The sequence below is a fragment of the Pelophylax lessonae genome, assembly GCF_965119305.1.
Source record: "Pelophylax lessonae genome assembly, chromosome: 1".
NCBI lineage: Eukaryota > Metazoa > Chordata > Amphibia > Anura > Ranidae > Pelophylax > Pelophylax lessonae.
The window spans coordinates 225,323,494-225,339,193 of record NC_138768.1 but is presented as its reverse complement, the minus strand read 5'-3'; the positions used below and the strand labels follow the sequence as shown (position 1 = coordinate 225,339,193).

The following is a 15,700-nucleotide window of genomic DNA, read 5'->3' as shown; positions in this document are numbered from 1 at the left end:
TGCATTTCACTTGCTGAAGACAAAACTGAAGGGAAAATGCCCCAAGAACAAGCAGGAACCGAAGACAGTTGCGGTAGAGGCCTGGCAGAGCATCACCAGGGATGAAACCCAGCGTCTGGTGATGTCTATGCATTCCAGACTTCAGGCTGTAATTGACTGCATAGGATTTGCAACCAAGTATTAAAAAGTGAAAGTTTGATTTAGGATTGTTAACCACTTGCCAACCGGTCACGTTGACCGTACTGCGGCAAAGTGGCTCGTTATCGTCCAGCGATGTAGACCTACGCCGCTGGACTCCTCTCCTTGTGGGCGGCGCGCGTGCGCCGCCGGAGGCTCGCTCCCGCTGTATTCAGTCACAGCGGGAGTCGGGCCAGGGGAAGAGAGGCGGTGATCACCGCCGCTCTTACAGATCGTCGGGGATCGAGTGTGGAAATCTGCCCGCTTGTGTAAACAAAGCGGGCGGATCTCCTAAGTAACAGGCAGGGACAGATTGCAGGATTCAGCAAAGCTGAACCTGCGATCTGTGCCTGCGTCACACAGTCCCCTCCCCCCACACACGTTAGTAAGCACCAGGCATACATTAACCCCTTGATCACCAAAAAAGTTAACCTCTTCCCTGCCAGTGTAATTTTTACAGTAACAGTGCATATTTATAGCACTGATTACTGTAGTAATGTCACTGGAACCCCCAAAAGTGTCAAAAATGTCAGTCAAGGGTCCGATCTGTCCGCCGCAATGTCGCAGTACCGCAAAAAAAATCGCAGATCGCCGCCATTACTAGTTAAAACAATAAAAATGACATAAATTTCCCGTAGTTAGTAGCTGCGATACCAATCAAAATACGCTTATTGCAATTTTTTTTTTTACCAAAAATATGTAGCAGAAAACAAATTGGCCTAAAATGTAAAAATTTTTGATTTTTACATTTTTTGGGGGGGGGGGGGGGGAATTTCATATAAAAAATGTGAAAAATATTGTTATTTTTTCCAAATTGTCGCTCTTTTTTTGTTTATAGCGCAAAAAAAAAGAAAGCTCTATTTGTGGGGAAAAAAAAGGACATAAATTTAATTTGGGTACAGCATTGCACGACCGCGCAATTGTCCGTTAAAGTAACGCAGTGCCGAATCGCAAAATATGGCCTGGTCAGGAAAACCTTCAGGTCATAAAGCGGTTAAAAATACGCTCATTGAGAATTTTTTTTATCAGACGTGTAGCTAAATACATTTTGGCCTAAATATATGACAAAAATGTAATATATTGGATATTTTTTAACTGTCAAAGTAGAAAAATATTGTTATTTTTTAAAAATGTTTGCATTTTTTTATTAATATCGCAAAAAATAAAAAGCGCAGAGGTGATCAAATACCACCAAAAGAAAGCTCTGTTTGTGGAAAAAAAAAAGTAATTTCGTTTGGGTACGGCGTTGCATGACCGTGCAATTGTCAGTTAAAATCGCACAGTGCCGAATCGCAAAAAGTGGCCTGGACGTAGGACAGCAAAATCCTCCGGTGGTAAAGTGGTTAATCTGTCCCATTACTTTTGGTCCCTTAAAAAGTGGGAGGCACATATACAAACTGTTGTAATTCTTACACCGTTCATCTGATTTGGATGTAAATACCCTCAAATTAAAGCTGAAAGTCTGAAATGAAACAAACAAGATGTGCTTTAACTGCAAATCCATTGTGGTGGTGTATAGAGCCAAAAAGATTAGAATTGTGTCAATGTCCCAATATTTATGGACCTGACTAAATATTAGAAGTTCAAAATGAATGGCACCACATCAAACTAACTCACATTACCACACCACAACAGTGTGAACGGAGCTTTAGGAGGCTAGGTTTCCTGTTTATATTACTTTATATATTGGGCCTAGCCAAACAGCTCAGCTTCGCAATTTTAGCTTTTTTTTTTTTTTAAGGTAAATTTTTATTGTACATTCAAAAAGTTGTACATAACATCTTTGCAAGTGTAAAATAAAGAAACACTGTTACAAAAGAAAAACTGAGCAAACAGTGTTCATACATCACCATACATTATAATGTCCATTCACTTCATGTGGATCATGGGCTAAAGGACCAAATATACTAATATAGTCCTCTAGAAGTGTGAAATGAATATCATCAGCAAAACATTGTATACAAGTACAACATTCCAGAAAAATTAAAAAGGAAATTCAGCAAGACATCTGTCGCTCCAAACCATTACTCTGAGTACTAGGTGGTATAGTGCAATCAGAAGTAACCCACAGATCCCATATCTTATAAAATTTACGAGGGCAGCCCCTAGCTTCATATATTAGTTTGTATAGTGGGAGTGCCTGATTAACAAAAGTAAGCCAAAAGGCTATAGTTGGGGGAGCAGAGGATTTCCAGTGCATAGTTATAGATTTATTGGCATATAATTAAACTAGGCGTAAAAAGAGTTGAGAGTTTTTAGAGAGGGACTCATTATCAATACAGCTTTGCAATTTTTACTGGTACCATACACAGAGGATATAATAGTGGAAGTAAAGGTTAAAGAGGTTGTAAACTCGAATTTTTTTTTTCTTTTTTTCACCCTGCAAGAGAAAGACATAATGAGCTAGTATGCATCGCATACTAGCTCATTATGCAATACTTACCTTAAAACGAGCCCCCGCCGTGCCGCTCACTCACCTCTATGACGGGCGACATATCCAGTCGCCGTCTTCCGGGATCGCGGCATCCGGCCATCTGATTGGCCGGAGCCGCGGTGACGTCACTCCCGCGCACGCGCGCGAGAGCCGACAGTCACGGGACGGGACTCTGAAGGAACGGCACGAGCGGCCGTTCCTTCAGAGCGCATGTGCCAGTGACGTCACTGGCTGCATGTAAGGTAAATATCTCCTAAACGGTACATGTTTAGGAGATATTTACAGTACCTATAGGTAAGCCTTATCATAGGCTTACCTATAGGTACAAGTTGTAGAGGAGGGTTTACTTCCTCTTTAAAAGACACAACTTATCATAACGCACAGTGGCTAAGTGGTTTGAATCCCAAACACAGCATTACCTGCCTGGAGTTTGTATGTTCTCCCTGTGTGGTTTTCCTCCGGGTACTTCGGTTTCCTCCAACACTCCAAAGACATGCTGGTTGGTTAACTGGATCTAAATTGGCCCTAGTATGTGTATGTATGGGTGTCTCCTCATCCTGAATATAAAAATGCATCTCTAGTCAAGTTCCTTTATAGAGTGGGGAAGGGTTAAACCCTCCATCAGGTTTCTACTACTGTCCAAGACTCTTTTGGTAAGGTTGCCCCTTGCATCCTGTCCTGGTGCTGACATTGTCACCAGGGCAGAATGACAGGGACAATACACAGAAAACAATAAAATCACTTTCTTTAGGAGAATAGAGTTTAGGTAAGCTGAATATTTCCAAGATTGAAGTGGCACTGAAGATCAAACGGCAGCAAACATCCCAACAAAATGTAAACACTTGTTCAGTACATTTACCCAGTACACAAGTCAACTGACCTTGGATGATGGTGTCAGTGCTGCCACCGCTGAGAGTCTGTGACATGGGGTCTGAGTGAACTGGCGACTGCGTGTCTCCATCTGTTTCTTCTGTCCTGTAATAGGGAAGTTGAACTTCAGTGAACACTGATACCATGTAGCCGTATCTAGTCCTTTCATAAATATGGAAGTGTACATCATGTGAGTTTACACATGCACTTGCCTTTTGTGACCATTATGAAATGGTCATATTGGTATTTTTATATATATATATATTTTTTTTTTTTACATAATAGAGTATATATATATATATATATATATATATATATATATATATATATATATATATATATATATATATATATATATATAATAGAGTATATATATATATATATATATATATATTGTTATGATGACCATGTCCAACCATGCAACTTTTACATACATTTAATCCAGTTAATTTTTTTACATTGGAAGAAATATTTTATAGGGGTGAAAGAAAATGGATCTGTGCTCACTAGAAAACTGGGACAGCATGCGATGGACTACATTTGTAGTACTGGGAAGCTCGGCTACAGCAGTCTCTCCAAGTGGCGGAAGCACACTTGTAATTCATGGAAATTCAAGGAAGGGAGCAGAACCGGAGGAGGACAAGCTCTGGAAATCACAGAGTGATTAATTGCTAACAGAGTTCTTGGTATTTCAATAACAGGAAAAGTCTTTCAGCAAAGCGCTGGAGGCTGTAACATATGCAAAGCTTACAGGTCAACATGCACTTCCTGTGCTTCCTGCTTCAGAAACTGTGATAATCACCTATATAGCGAGTCACACTTCTAATACTCAGCAGCAGGTGCCCTTTTTTATTCGGCTGTACAATCATCTATCGGCTTTTTTAACCCCCACAGAGCTGTGCGGCTTTATTCAGTTTCTTTAAAGCCCACTGTAAAAAACACACTGGAGGACGCAACCACCTCGTTCATTACCATAGACACATTTTATTTATTCCACATAGAGAAATGGATAGTCACATGCAAGTAAAAACATCAAGCAACACAGATCTGCTCTAGCTGGAACGCAATGCAGTTCGTCCTGGGAACAAATGGTTGGACAGCTGAATTGTCTATGGCAATGCACAAGGTAGTTGCGCCCTCCTGTGTGTTTTTTGCAGTTGGTTCTAAAGATTTCCTCATCGGAGGAGGGCTGCACCCTTGATGGGCATTTTGGAAAGAAGTGCAATGGAAGATTACCCCTGGGTTTAGCGCTAAAGTGTTTTTGGATGTTTGTCGTTTTTCTTTAAAGCCCAACTGAAGCCTCAGTGTTTATCACAGTAATACAGCAGGCTGCATATACAGTAATAGAGTTGCTCTTTTTCTGTTTTTTTTTTTTTTTTTTTTTACTTACTAAGAAAATTCTAGAGAGCTCACCACTGCTCCCACAAGCAATGATCTAGGTCTTCAGAGGTGCGACATTCGCCCTGCTCCAATCGTCAGCGCTACAAAGGGAGTGACAGATCCCCTCTCTACTCTGCTCTTTTTCACCTCCTATCCCACTTTTATTTATACCCCTGACCGCATGAGGTTGATTTACTAAGTAATGACTAATGCAAGGGAATTTTCCCTTTTAAAGGGAATTTCAGTGAAATGGGAAAAATTCCCCTTGTTTTTTTTAAATTTGCTTGCCAAATATTGGATAATTGTAGTCAGCATAAGCTACATAAAAACTCTACTGCAAAGAGATTATGCTCTTCTTTAGTAAAGCATCCCCATTGTGCCTGTGCTGTGTTCTTTTCCCCCTACTCCACCTTTAAACTCCATTCCATCTCCCCACACACACACGCCTTTAGTTTAGTTAACTTATGTTCTTGTCAATCAATAATGTGAAGCATTATTGCACTAAAATGACTTGCCAACCCTTCATGCTATTAAGAACCACTCCACAAAGCACTGTAATTTTTAAACTTCACATGATTCCATTCTGCACAGCCATCCTATAAAATCTGTTATACATCCATCGTTAGACATAATATTTCCCACAAGATGGCTGCCTATACTAATATGGATCACTCACCGGAGATGGTGACAGACATTCTGGGATTAGAGCATCCTTTGGATTTTGAAAAATATATCCCACTGCATATTACTTCATTTCCAATACTAAGGGTCCATGTATGGTGCTGTTACACAAAGTTATGTATCACCATGTGGCATTCATTGATCTCTGTTGGACCACTCCAGCTAGCAATCACTGTTCCTCTTTGCCATTGGAGTTGGTCAATATTTGTCTTAAATACTACTGTTTCTGACATATATATATATATATATATATAACATATACTGTACAGTATCTCACAAAAGTGAGTACAACCCTCACATTTTTGTAAATATTTAATTATATGTTTTCATGTGATAACACTGAAGAAATTACACTTTGCTACAATGTAGTAGTGAGTGTACAGCTTGTATAAGCCCCCGTTCACACTAAGGCGACCTGTGAGGCGACCTGGTCGCCTCACAGGTCGCCTCCCATAGGGAAGCTGCGGACCCGTTCTAATAGGAGCGACACAAGTCGCTCCGACTTAGAAAAAGGGTCCGGAGCTTGTTTGGGGCGACCAGGAGGCGACCGCCATAGACTTCAATATTATGAAGTCCGTGGCGGCCGCTCCGAGGTCGCGGCGCGCTGCTCGCACCGCGATCTCGGAGGTCGCCCGGGAAGTAGCGTCGCGTGTATGTGAACCGGCGATTACAGTGTAAATTCGCTGTCCCCCTCAAAATAACTCAACACACAGCCATTAATGTCTAAACCGCTGGCAAAACAAGTGAGTACACCCCTAAGTGCAGATGTCCAAATTGGGCGCAAAGTGTCAATATTTTGTGTGGCCACCATTATTTTCCAGCACTGCCTTAACCCTCTTGGGCATGGAGTTCATCGGAGCTTCCACTCCTCCATGGTGACATCACGGCACTGGTGGATGTTAGAGACCTTGGGCTCCTCCACCTTCTTTTTGAGGATGCCCCACAGATGCTCAATAGGGTTTAAGTCCGGAGACATGTTTAGCCAGTCCATCACCTTTACCTTTCAAATCTGTAAAGAAAAGCGCACGCAACCTCGGGCAATAACGCTTTAATAAAGGACAATAAAACAGTACATTGGAATTGCACTCACACTTTTCCTTTAAGACAATCGCTTTACAGCATTCCAACAGGAGCTACTCGCTCCTCCCGTCCCTCCAGATGGTGACTCTGCGGTCTCCTCATCCGCGGCTGCCACCGCTGTATCCCCGCTCTCCTTCACTTCCTGTGGCTATCCCTGGATGTGTGCTCCCTGTATACTTCAATACCCCATGAGGGTGGACTAAAGGCCGTAGAACACTTCCTGTCGGGTGCGGAGTACCTCAATCCGGACCAGTCAGGATTTATCAGTGCTTGCACGCAGTTTGCACTGGAAAGGAATTATTTTGAGTTCCAGGGAAAACACTATAGACAGATTTCAGGCACTGCGATGGGCGCGCATTTTGCACCATGCTACGCAAACTTATTCATGGGGTTTTGGGAAAAATTCCATATCTGGATGCAGAACCCGTTTGCACAGCATTTGGTGTACTATGGGCGTTACATCGATGATGTAATAGTGATATGGGATGGTACAGCTGACAGGGCAGTAGAATTTGTGAACTACTGTAACACCAATCCGTATGGCATTAGGTTTACGCATGTACTAGATGCGAAGTCCCTTGTATTTTTGGATCTAGAATTGACCTGGAATGAAGAAGGGGCTATCACCTCCAAAACGCACTTTAAGGAAACAGCAGGTAACTCTTATTTACATTGGAAGAGCTGCCATTTGCCCAAATGGAAAGAAAACATACCCTACAGTCAATTCTGTAGGCTGCGTAGAAATTGCACAGATACTGAGCAATATCTGTTGCAAGCAAAAATTTTAGAGAAAAAATTTATGGAGAAAGGGTATGCTGTGCAGCACATACAAAAAGCCAGAGATCGCTATATAGAAGGCTGTAGTAGCAAGGCAGCTGTGGAGAACGGTGCTCCCCGAGAGGTTATGTTTATTACAAAATTCAATAACCAACATTGGGCCATTAAGAGAGCTTTGCAGAAACATTGGCCTATTCTGCAGCAGGATGCAGCCTTGGGTAGAGTGCTCCCCAAAAAACCCAAAGTGGTGTTCAGGCGGGCTAGCAATGTAAAGAGTCTGGTTGCTCCAAGCAAAATAAAAAGTATGAAAGGCCATAATAAAGCATCCACTATCCCAGTTCTCTTTAATATGGTAGGCTCCTACAAATGCAAGCAGAGCAGATGTAAGGCTTGTGCATTTATGCAACATGGCAAAAGTAGCTTTACATCAGTTGCAGGGCACACCTATAATATCAAACAATTCATTAGCTGTGGTACACAGTTTGTGGTCTATGGCTTGAGGTGCCCATGTGGCTTAATTTATGTTGGCAGGACAGTTAGAGCAATGCGCACCAGGTTTGGCGAACATCGCCGGTTTATTGAGCAGAAAAAAGACAAGCACAGCGTGCCAAGACACTTCTGCAAAGCGCATGGTGGGGATACTGCAGGCCTGGAACTATTTGGGATTGAAGCCATATCTATGACTCTCCCAGAAGGTGAAAGGTTTGCGATCCTGTGCAAGCAAGAAACATTCTGGATCTTTACGCTTGGGTCCATGTCGCCGGGTGGGCTCAATGAGGAGCTGGAAGTCAACACGATCATTTGACATATCAGTACGGGGGTGTGGGCATGGTAGAGTGGGTTCTAGCACATGCACATACACATGGTTACTAGGGGTAGGGAACATAGTCCCTGCCCGGCCAAGTGTCTGTGAAGTGTGCACGGAGCCATACGCACATTCGTGTCCATACAACAATATCTGAGCAGCTGGGTATGAGAGTCGGTGTATATGTACAGATATATATTATATTTTTTTGGGGATACTCAGGGTGTCACCACCGATGGGTATGTGTAGGTATATGTATTTCTCATGTGTGTGTGTGTGTATATATATATATGAGAAATATAAACAACTGCCATGTAGTATATTTGGTTGGCCTATATGGAGTAGTATTTTCATATACTAATTGATTTGTATATGTGCCATATGGAATTGAATCTTATTTTATTGTATTTTAATGAGACTAGTATCCTTTTTTTTTTTTTTTTTTTTTTATGTGTATTATCCTGACTTATGAAATTATTTTGGTAGATGGATGAGAGATAATGTGGAATTAATATGATCTGTCGACTATTGGTATTAGGAAATGCTGATATACTTTTAGGATACGTTTATGTATTTTAAGCAGGAGACAACCATTGCTATGTATGGAATGTGATATCCAAACATGTATCTATAATAGCTCTGGTTAATATCTGCGCTGGTATTGTACTGTTTTAAATTGTATTTTAAATTGTATCTTAAACTGTATTTTTAATATATGTTTTTTAAAAGTGGATAGCCCCTTGCTTCTCCCGTCCCAGCCAAGGTGGATAAGGATTATCGGTTACTGGCCCCTTTAAGAATACACAACTATATAATTAGGGCCGATGGTATCCCGGGTATATAGGGAAGGGCGTTAGCAGGAAGCAAGGTGGGACCTGAGGAAGGAGGCTCAGCCTCCGAAACGCGTTGTCCATAGTAACAGCAGAGACAGTGCACCCGTGTCTTGAATCCCCCACCTCGCAGCTCCGTACAACTTGTGGCTCCGGCTTTGGCTGAGGCTCTCCTGAGGCGCTGTAGATCAGGTTGGTATAGTGTGCAGGCGCACTAGAACCGGCATCCGGTGACCAGGCAACACAGGAAGTGAAGGAGAGCGGGGATACAGCGGTGGCAGCCGCGGATGAGGAGACCGCAGAGTCACCATCTGGAGGGACGGGAGGAGCGAGTAGCTCCTGTTGGAATGCTGTAAAGCGATTGTCTTAAAGGAAAAGTGTGAGTGCAATTCCAATGTACTGTTTTATTGTCCTTTATTAAAGCGTTATTGCCCGAGGTTGCGTGCGCTTTTCTTTACAGATTTGAATTGTTTTGATCCGCCCCCCCCCCAGTGGAGTGAGAGAGGAGCAGCAGCAACCAGGACATTTCAGCCAAAAAAACATACAAACAAAGGAGGTGAATACATGGACAGCGCCATGGGCTGGTGAAGTACTCCTCTTTGTACTTGTTGCATATCAGCATGTGCAGGATCTGTCCTTTTTGATCATCACCTTTACCTAGCTTCTTTAGCAAGGCAGTAGTCGTTTTGGAGGTGTGTTTGAGGGTCGTTATCATGTTGGAATTCTGCCCTCAGTCTCTGAAGGGAGAGGATTATGCTCTGCTTCAGTATGTCACAGTACATGTTAGCATTCATGGTTCCCTCAATGAACTGTAGCCCCCCAGTGCCAGCATCACTCATGCAGCCCCAGACCATGATGCTCCCACCACCATGCTTGACTGTAGGCAAGACACACTTGTCGTTGTACTCTTCACCTGGTTGCCGCCACACATGCTTGACACCATCTGAACCAAAAAAGTTTATCTTGAACTCATCAGACCACAAAACATGGTTCCAGTAATCCATGTCCTTAGTCTACTTGTTTTCAGCAAACTGTTTGCGGGATTTCTTGTGCATCATCTTTAGAAAAGGCTTCCTTCTGGGACGACAGCCATGCAGACCAATTTGATGCAGTGTGTGGCGTATGGTCTGAGCAGTGACAGGCTGAACCCCCACCCCTTCAATGCTGGCAGCACTCATACTGTACGTCTATTTCCCAAAGACAACCTCTGGCTATGACGCTGAGCACGTGCACTCAACTTCTTTGGTTGACCATGGCGAGGCCTGTTCTGAGTGGAACCTGTCCTGTTAAACCGCTGTATGGTCTTGGCAACCATGCTGCAGCTCAGTTTCAGGGTCTTGGCAATCTTCTTATAGCCTAGGGCCATCTTTATGTAGAGCAACAATTCTTTTTTTTTTTTTATTTAGATCCTCAGGGAGTTCTTTGCCATGAGGTGCCATGTTGAACTTCCAGTGACCAGTATGAGAGAGTAAGAGTTATAACACCAAATTGAACACACCTGCTCCCACATTCACACCTGAAACCTTTTAACACTAACGAGTCATGGGGAGGGAAAATGGCCAACTGGGCCAAATTTGGACATTTTCACTTAGGGGTGTACTCCCATTTGTTGCCAGAAAATTTACACTGATATACAAGCTACTGTAAACTACTTTACATTGTAGCAGAGTCATTTCTTCAGTGTTTTCAAATTAAAAGATATAATAAAATATTTACAAAAATGTGAGGGGTGTACTAACTTTTGTTAGATACTGTATATATGTGTGTGTGTATATATATATATATATATATATATATATATATATGTGTGTGTGCGTGTGTATATATATACAGTGCCTTGTGAAAGTATTTCGGCCCCCTTGAACTTTGCGACATTTTGCCACATTTCAGGCTTCAAACATAAAGATATAAAACTGTAATTTTTTGTGAAGAATCAACAAGTGGGACACAATCATGAAGTGGAACAAAATTTATTGGCTATTTCAAACTTTGTTAACAAATAAAAAACTGAAAAATTGGGCGTGCAAAATTATTCAGCCCCTTTACTTTCAGTGCAGCAAACTCTCTCCAGAAGTTCAGTGAGGATCTCTGAATGATCCAATGTTGACCTAAATGACTAATGATGATAAATAGAATCCACCTGTGTGTAATCAAGTCTCCGTATAAATGTACCTGCACTGTGATAGTCTCAGAGGTCCGTTTAAAGCGCAGAGAGCATCATGAAGAACAAGGAACACACCAGGCAGGTCCGAGATACTGTTGTGGAGAAGTTTGAAGCCGGATATGGATACAAAAAGATTTCCCAAGCTTTAAACATCCCAAGGAGCACTGTGCAAGCGATAATATTGAAAAAGAAGGAGTATCAGACCACTGCAAATCTACGAAGACCTGGCCGTCCTTCTAAACTTTCAGCTCATACAAGGAGAAGACTGATCAGAGATGCAGCCAAGAGGCCCATGATCACTCAGAATGAACTGCAGAGATCTACAGCTGAGGTGGGAGACTCTGTCCATAGGACAACAATCAGTCGTATACTGCACAAATCTGGCCTTTATGGAAGAGTGGCAACAAGAAAGCCATTTCTTAAAGATATCCATAAAAAGTGTCGTTTAAAGTTTGCCACAAGCCACCTGGGAGACACACCAAACATGTGGAAGAAGGCGCTCTGGTCAGATGAAACCAAAATCAAACTTTTTGGCAACAATGCAAAACGTTATGTTTGGCGTAAAAGCAACACAGCTCATCACCCTGGACACACCATCCCCACTGTCAAACATGGTGCTGGCAGCATCATGGTTTGGGCCTGCTTTTCTTCAGCAGGGACAGGGAAGATGGTTAAAATTGATGGGAAGATGGATGGAGCCAAATACAGGACCATTCTGGAAGAAAACCTGATGGAGTCTGCAAAAGACCTGAGACTGGGACGGAGATTTGTCTTCCAACAAGACAATGATCCAAAACATAAAGAAAAATCTACAATGGAATGGTTCACAAATAAACATATCCAGGTGTTGGAATGGCCAAGTCAAAGTCCAGACCTGATTCCAATCGAGAATCTGTGGAAAGAAGTGAAAACTGCTGTTCACAAACGCTCTCCATCCAACCTCACTGAGCTCGAGCTGTTGTTCAAGAAGGAATGGGCAAAAATTTCAGTCTCTCGATGTGCAAAACTGATAGAGACATACAACAAGCGACTTACAGCTGTAATAGCAGCAAAAGGTGGCGCTACAAAGTATTAACTTAAGGGGGCTGAATAATTTTGCATGCCCAATGTTTCAGTTTTTTATTTGTTAAAAAAGTTTGAAATATCCAATAAATTTCGTTCCACTTCAAGATTGTGTCCCACTTGTTGTTGATTCTTCACAAAAAATTACAGTTTTATATCTTTATGTTTCAAGTCTGAAATGCGAGAAAAGGTCGAAAACCTCAAGGGGGCCGAATACTTTCGCGAAGCACTGTATATGTATGATATATATATATATATATATATATATATATATATATATGTGTGTATATATTAGGGCTGCAACTAACGATTAATTTGTCTGTCGACTAATCTATCGATTATTTTTACGATTAGTCGACTAATCTAACGATTATTTAAATTTTTTCTTTTTTTGCTTAATTGTTTTTTTGATTAGCTAATTAATCCTGTAATTAATACAGACCCCACAGTAAGCCCTCCCACCTAGTACAGACCACTTAGTAAGCCCCCCCTCCCAGTGCAGACCCCTCAGTAAGCCCTCCCACCTAGTACAGACCACTTAGTAAGCCCCCCCCTCCCAGTACAGACCCCTCAGTAAGCCCTCCCACCTAGTACAGCTGGCAGACCCCATGAACCCCAATAACAGATCCTATACACCCCCAGCTGGCAGACCCCATGTACCCCAAAGACAGATCCCATGTACCACCAGCTAGCGGACCCCATGAACCCCAATCAATGACAGACCCCATGTACCCCAATGACAGATCCCATGTACCACCAGCTAGCAGACCCCATGAACCCCAATGACAGACCCCATGTACCCCAATGACAGATCCCATGTACCACCAGCTAGCAGATCCCATGAACCCCAATGACAGATCCCATGTACCACCAGCTAGCAGACCCCATGTACCCCAATGACAGATCCCATGTACCACCAGCTAGCAGACCCCATGAACCCCAATCAATGACAGACCCCATGTACCCCCAATGACAGATCCCATGCACCACCAGCTAGCAGACCCCATGAACCCCAATCAATGACAGACCCCATGAACCCCAATGACAGATCCCATGTACCACCAGCTAGCAGACCCCATGAACCCCAATCAATGACAGACCCCATGAACCCCAATGACAGATCCCATGTACCACCAGCTAGCAGACCCCATGAACCCCAATCAATGACAGACCCCATGTACCCCAATGACAGATCCCATGTACCACCAGCTAGCAGACCCCATGAACCCCAATCTTACACTGAGGAGAGGCTTCCGTCGGGCCACTCTGCCATAAAGCCCCGACTGGTGGAGGGCTGCAGTGATGGTTGACTTTCTACAACTTTCTCCGATCTCCTGACTGCATCTCTGGAGCTCAGCCACAGTGATCTTTGGGTTCTTCTTTACCTCTCTCACCAAGGCACTTCTCCCCCGATAGCTCAGTTTGGCCGGACGGCCAGCTCTAGGAAGGGTTCTGGTCGTCCCAAACGTCTTCCATTTGAGGATTATGGAGGCCACTGTGCTCTTAGGAACCTTAAGTGCAGCAGAAATCTTTTTGTAACCTTGGCCAGATCTGTGCTTTGCCACAATTCTGTCTCTGAGCTCTTCAGGCAGTTCCTTTGACCTCATGATTCTCATTTGCTCTGACATGCATTGTGATCTGGAAGGTCTTATATAGACAGGTGTGTGGCTTTCCTAATCAAGTCCAATCAGTATAATCAAACACAGCTGGACTCAAATGAAGGTGTAGAACCATCTCAAGGATGATCAGAAGAAATGGAAAGCACCTGAGTTAAATATATGAGTGTCACAGCAAAGGGTCTGAATACTTAGGACCATGTGATATTTCAGTTTTTCTTTTTTAATAAATCTGCAACAATGTCAACAATTCTGTGTTTTTCTGTCAGTATGGGGTGCTATGTGTACATTCATGAGGAAGAAGAATGAACTTAAATGATTTTAGCAAATGGCTGCAATATAACAAAGAGTGAAAAATTTAAGGGGGTCTGAATACTTTCTGTACCCACTGTATATGTGTGTGTGTATATATATATATATATATATATATATATATATATATATAGTGGTGTCAAAAACTGTGGAAACTTTTGTAAATTTTTATGTTTTTACATATAAACAAAAAGTGTCAGAAAAGGCCTGGTTTTCACACTTGTGTTTCACTTTTAGACTAAAGTAAGCATAACTTTTTTTGTACTGCACATATTTTGAATTCTGCTTTTTGTACTGAATTCTGCATTAAATCACCATTGATTGACATATAAACATTTGCATTTGGTGCACAATAACATTTCATATAAGCTCGCAAAGTTTCAAAATATAAACATTTCCAAAAGTGTCCACATTTTTTTTTATTTATGAGGTTATGGATTAGACATATCCGTAAGCCATAAAACAAGAACATCGTTACAAGTACATCGTAAAACAAAAAAACAAAAACAAAGTACATGTAGGGGTGTATAGCTTGATGCTGTGATCAGTCAACTCACAGGTAAAAAACCATGGTATATCACCAAAGAAACCTGAGAAATTAGATTCATTGCAACAGACAGTAAATCAAAGTAAATAAGATTAGCCATGGTCAGCGTCAGATCTAATGTATCCAGGTTGCCCAGATTGTACAACATTTGTTGTACCGGTATCTGCAGGTGTATACCCATTGCTCGCCTCCATAATGGAATCTACTTTTTTGGACTAATCATCAACAGTAGGTAACAATGGACATTTCCAGTGCAAGGGGATCAGACTTTGTGCTGCATTTATTGAATGTGGGATTACAAACCTTTTAAGAGAAAGAGGGAGAGAGTGCAGTAAACAGAAAGCTGGATCATCTTGTAATTAGAATGGTCAATGTCTGAATATAGTAAAAGAAATAGAAAATAGTAATGTCTGAAATCAACTTTCTGATCTCATTCCAGAATGGCTTAAGAATGGGACAATCCCACCAGATATGGAACTGTGAAACTTATGACCCGCAACCTCTTCAACAGCAGTCAGTGCTAAAGTCTTTGGTAACCTGTACCACCGAGTTAACAGTAATTAACGTCCTGTAGGTGTGAGTTAATAGTAGAAGCATGGGTCCACTGGAGTATTGACAGCTTCTGCGAGTCGGAAAAGGAGTTTCCAAGCCCTGTTTCCCATTTCCTGAGAAAACTGGGATCGTTAGGGGATTCAGAGTCACAAAGTACCTTATGAGTCACCGAAAGCAATCCTCCCAATTGAGGCAGAACCATAAAGACTTAAAAGTGGCCATGGAATCATTGCACCTCATTTCCTGTATAGCAGTAGTCACATAGCTAGTCGGTTGTCTCTAAGAGTCAAATGGAAATAGACCATAAGCTTATTGTAATTCAGCTAGGTGCTGCAATTTGCTATCCACCAGTATTTTAAGGCAACTTGTATCCCCGTCCATTGCCCAAGCACTGAAAAAGGATAATGACTAAC

The 15,700-nt window shown here is 42.1% G+C and overlaps 1 protein-coding gene across 1 annotated transcript in view; it reads right to left on the bottom strand.

The window, feature by feature from the left end:
• The window catches only part of SH2B3 (SH2B adaptor protein 3), a 257,173-nt gene that overhangs the window by 13,708 nt on the left and 227,765 nt on the right, over positions 1 to 15,700 (bottom strand). Inside the window, exon 6 of the mRNA XM_082259691.1 lies at positions 3,492 to 3,586. Coding sequence (XP_082115817.1) covers positions 3,492 to 3,586 — 95 coding nt within the window. The remainder of the gene's footprint in view (positions 1 to 3,491; positions 3,587 to 15,700) is intronic.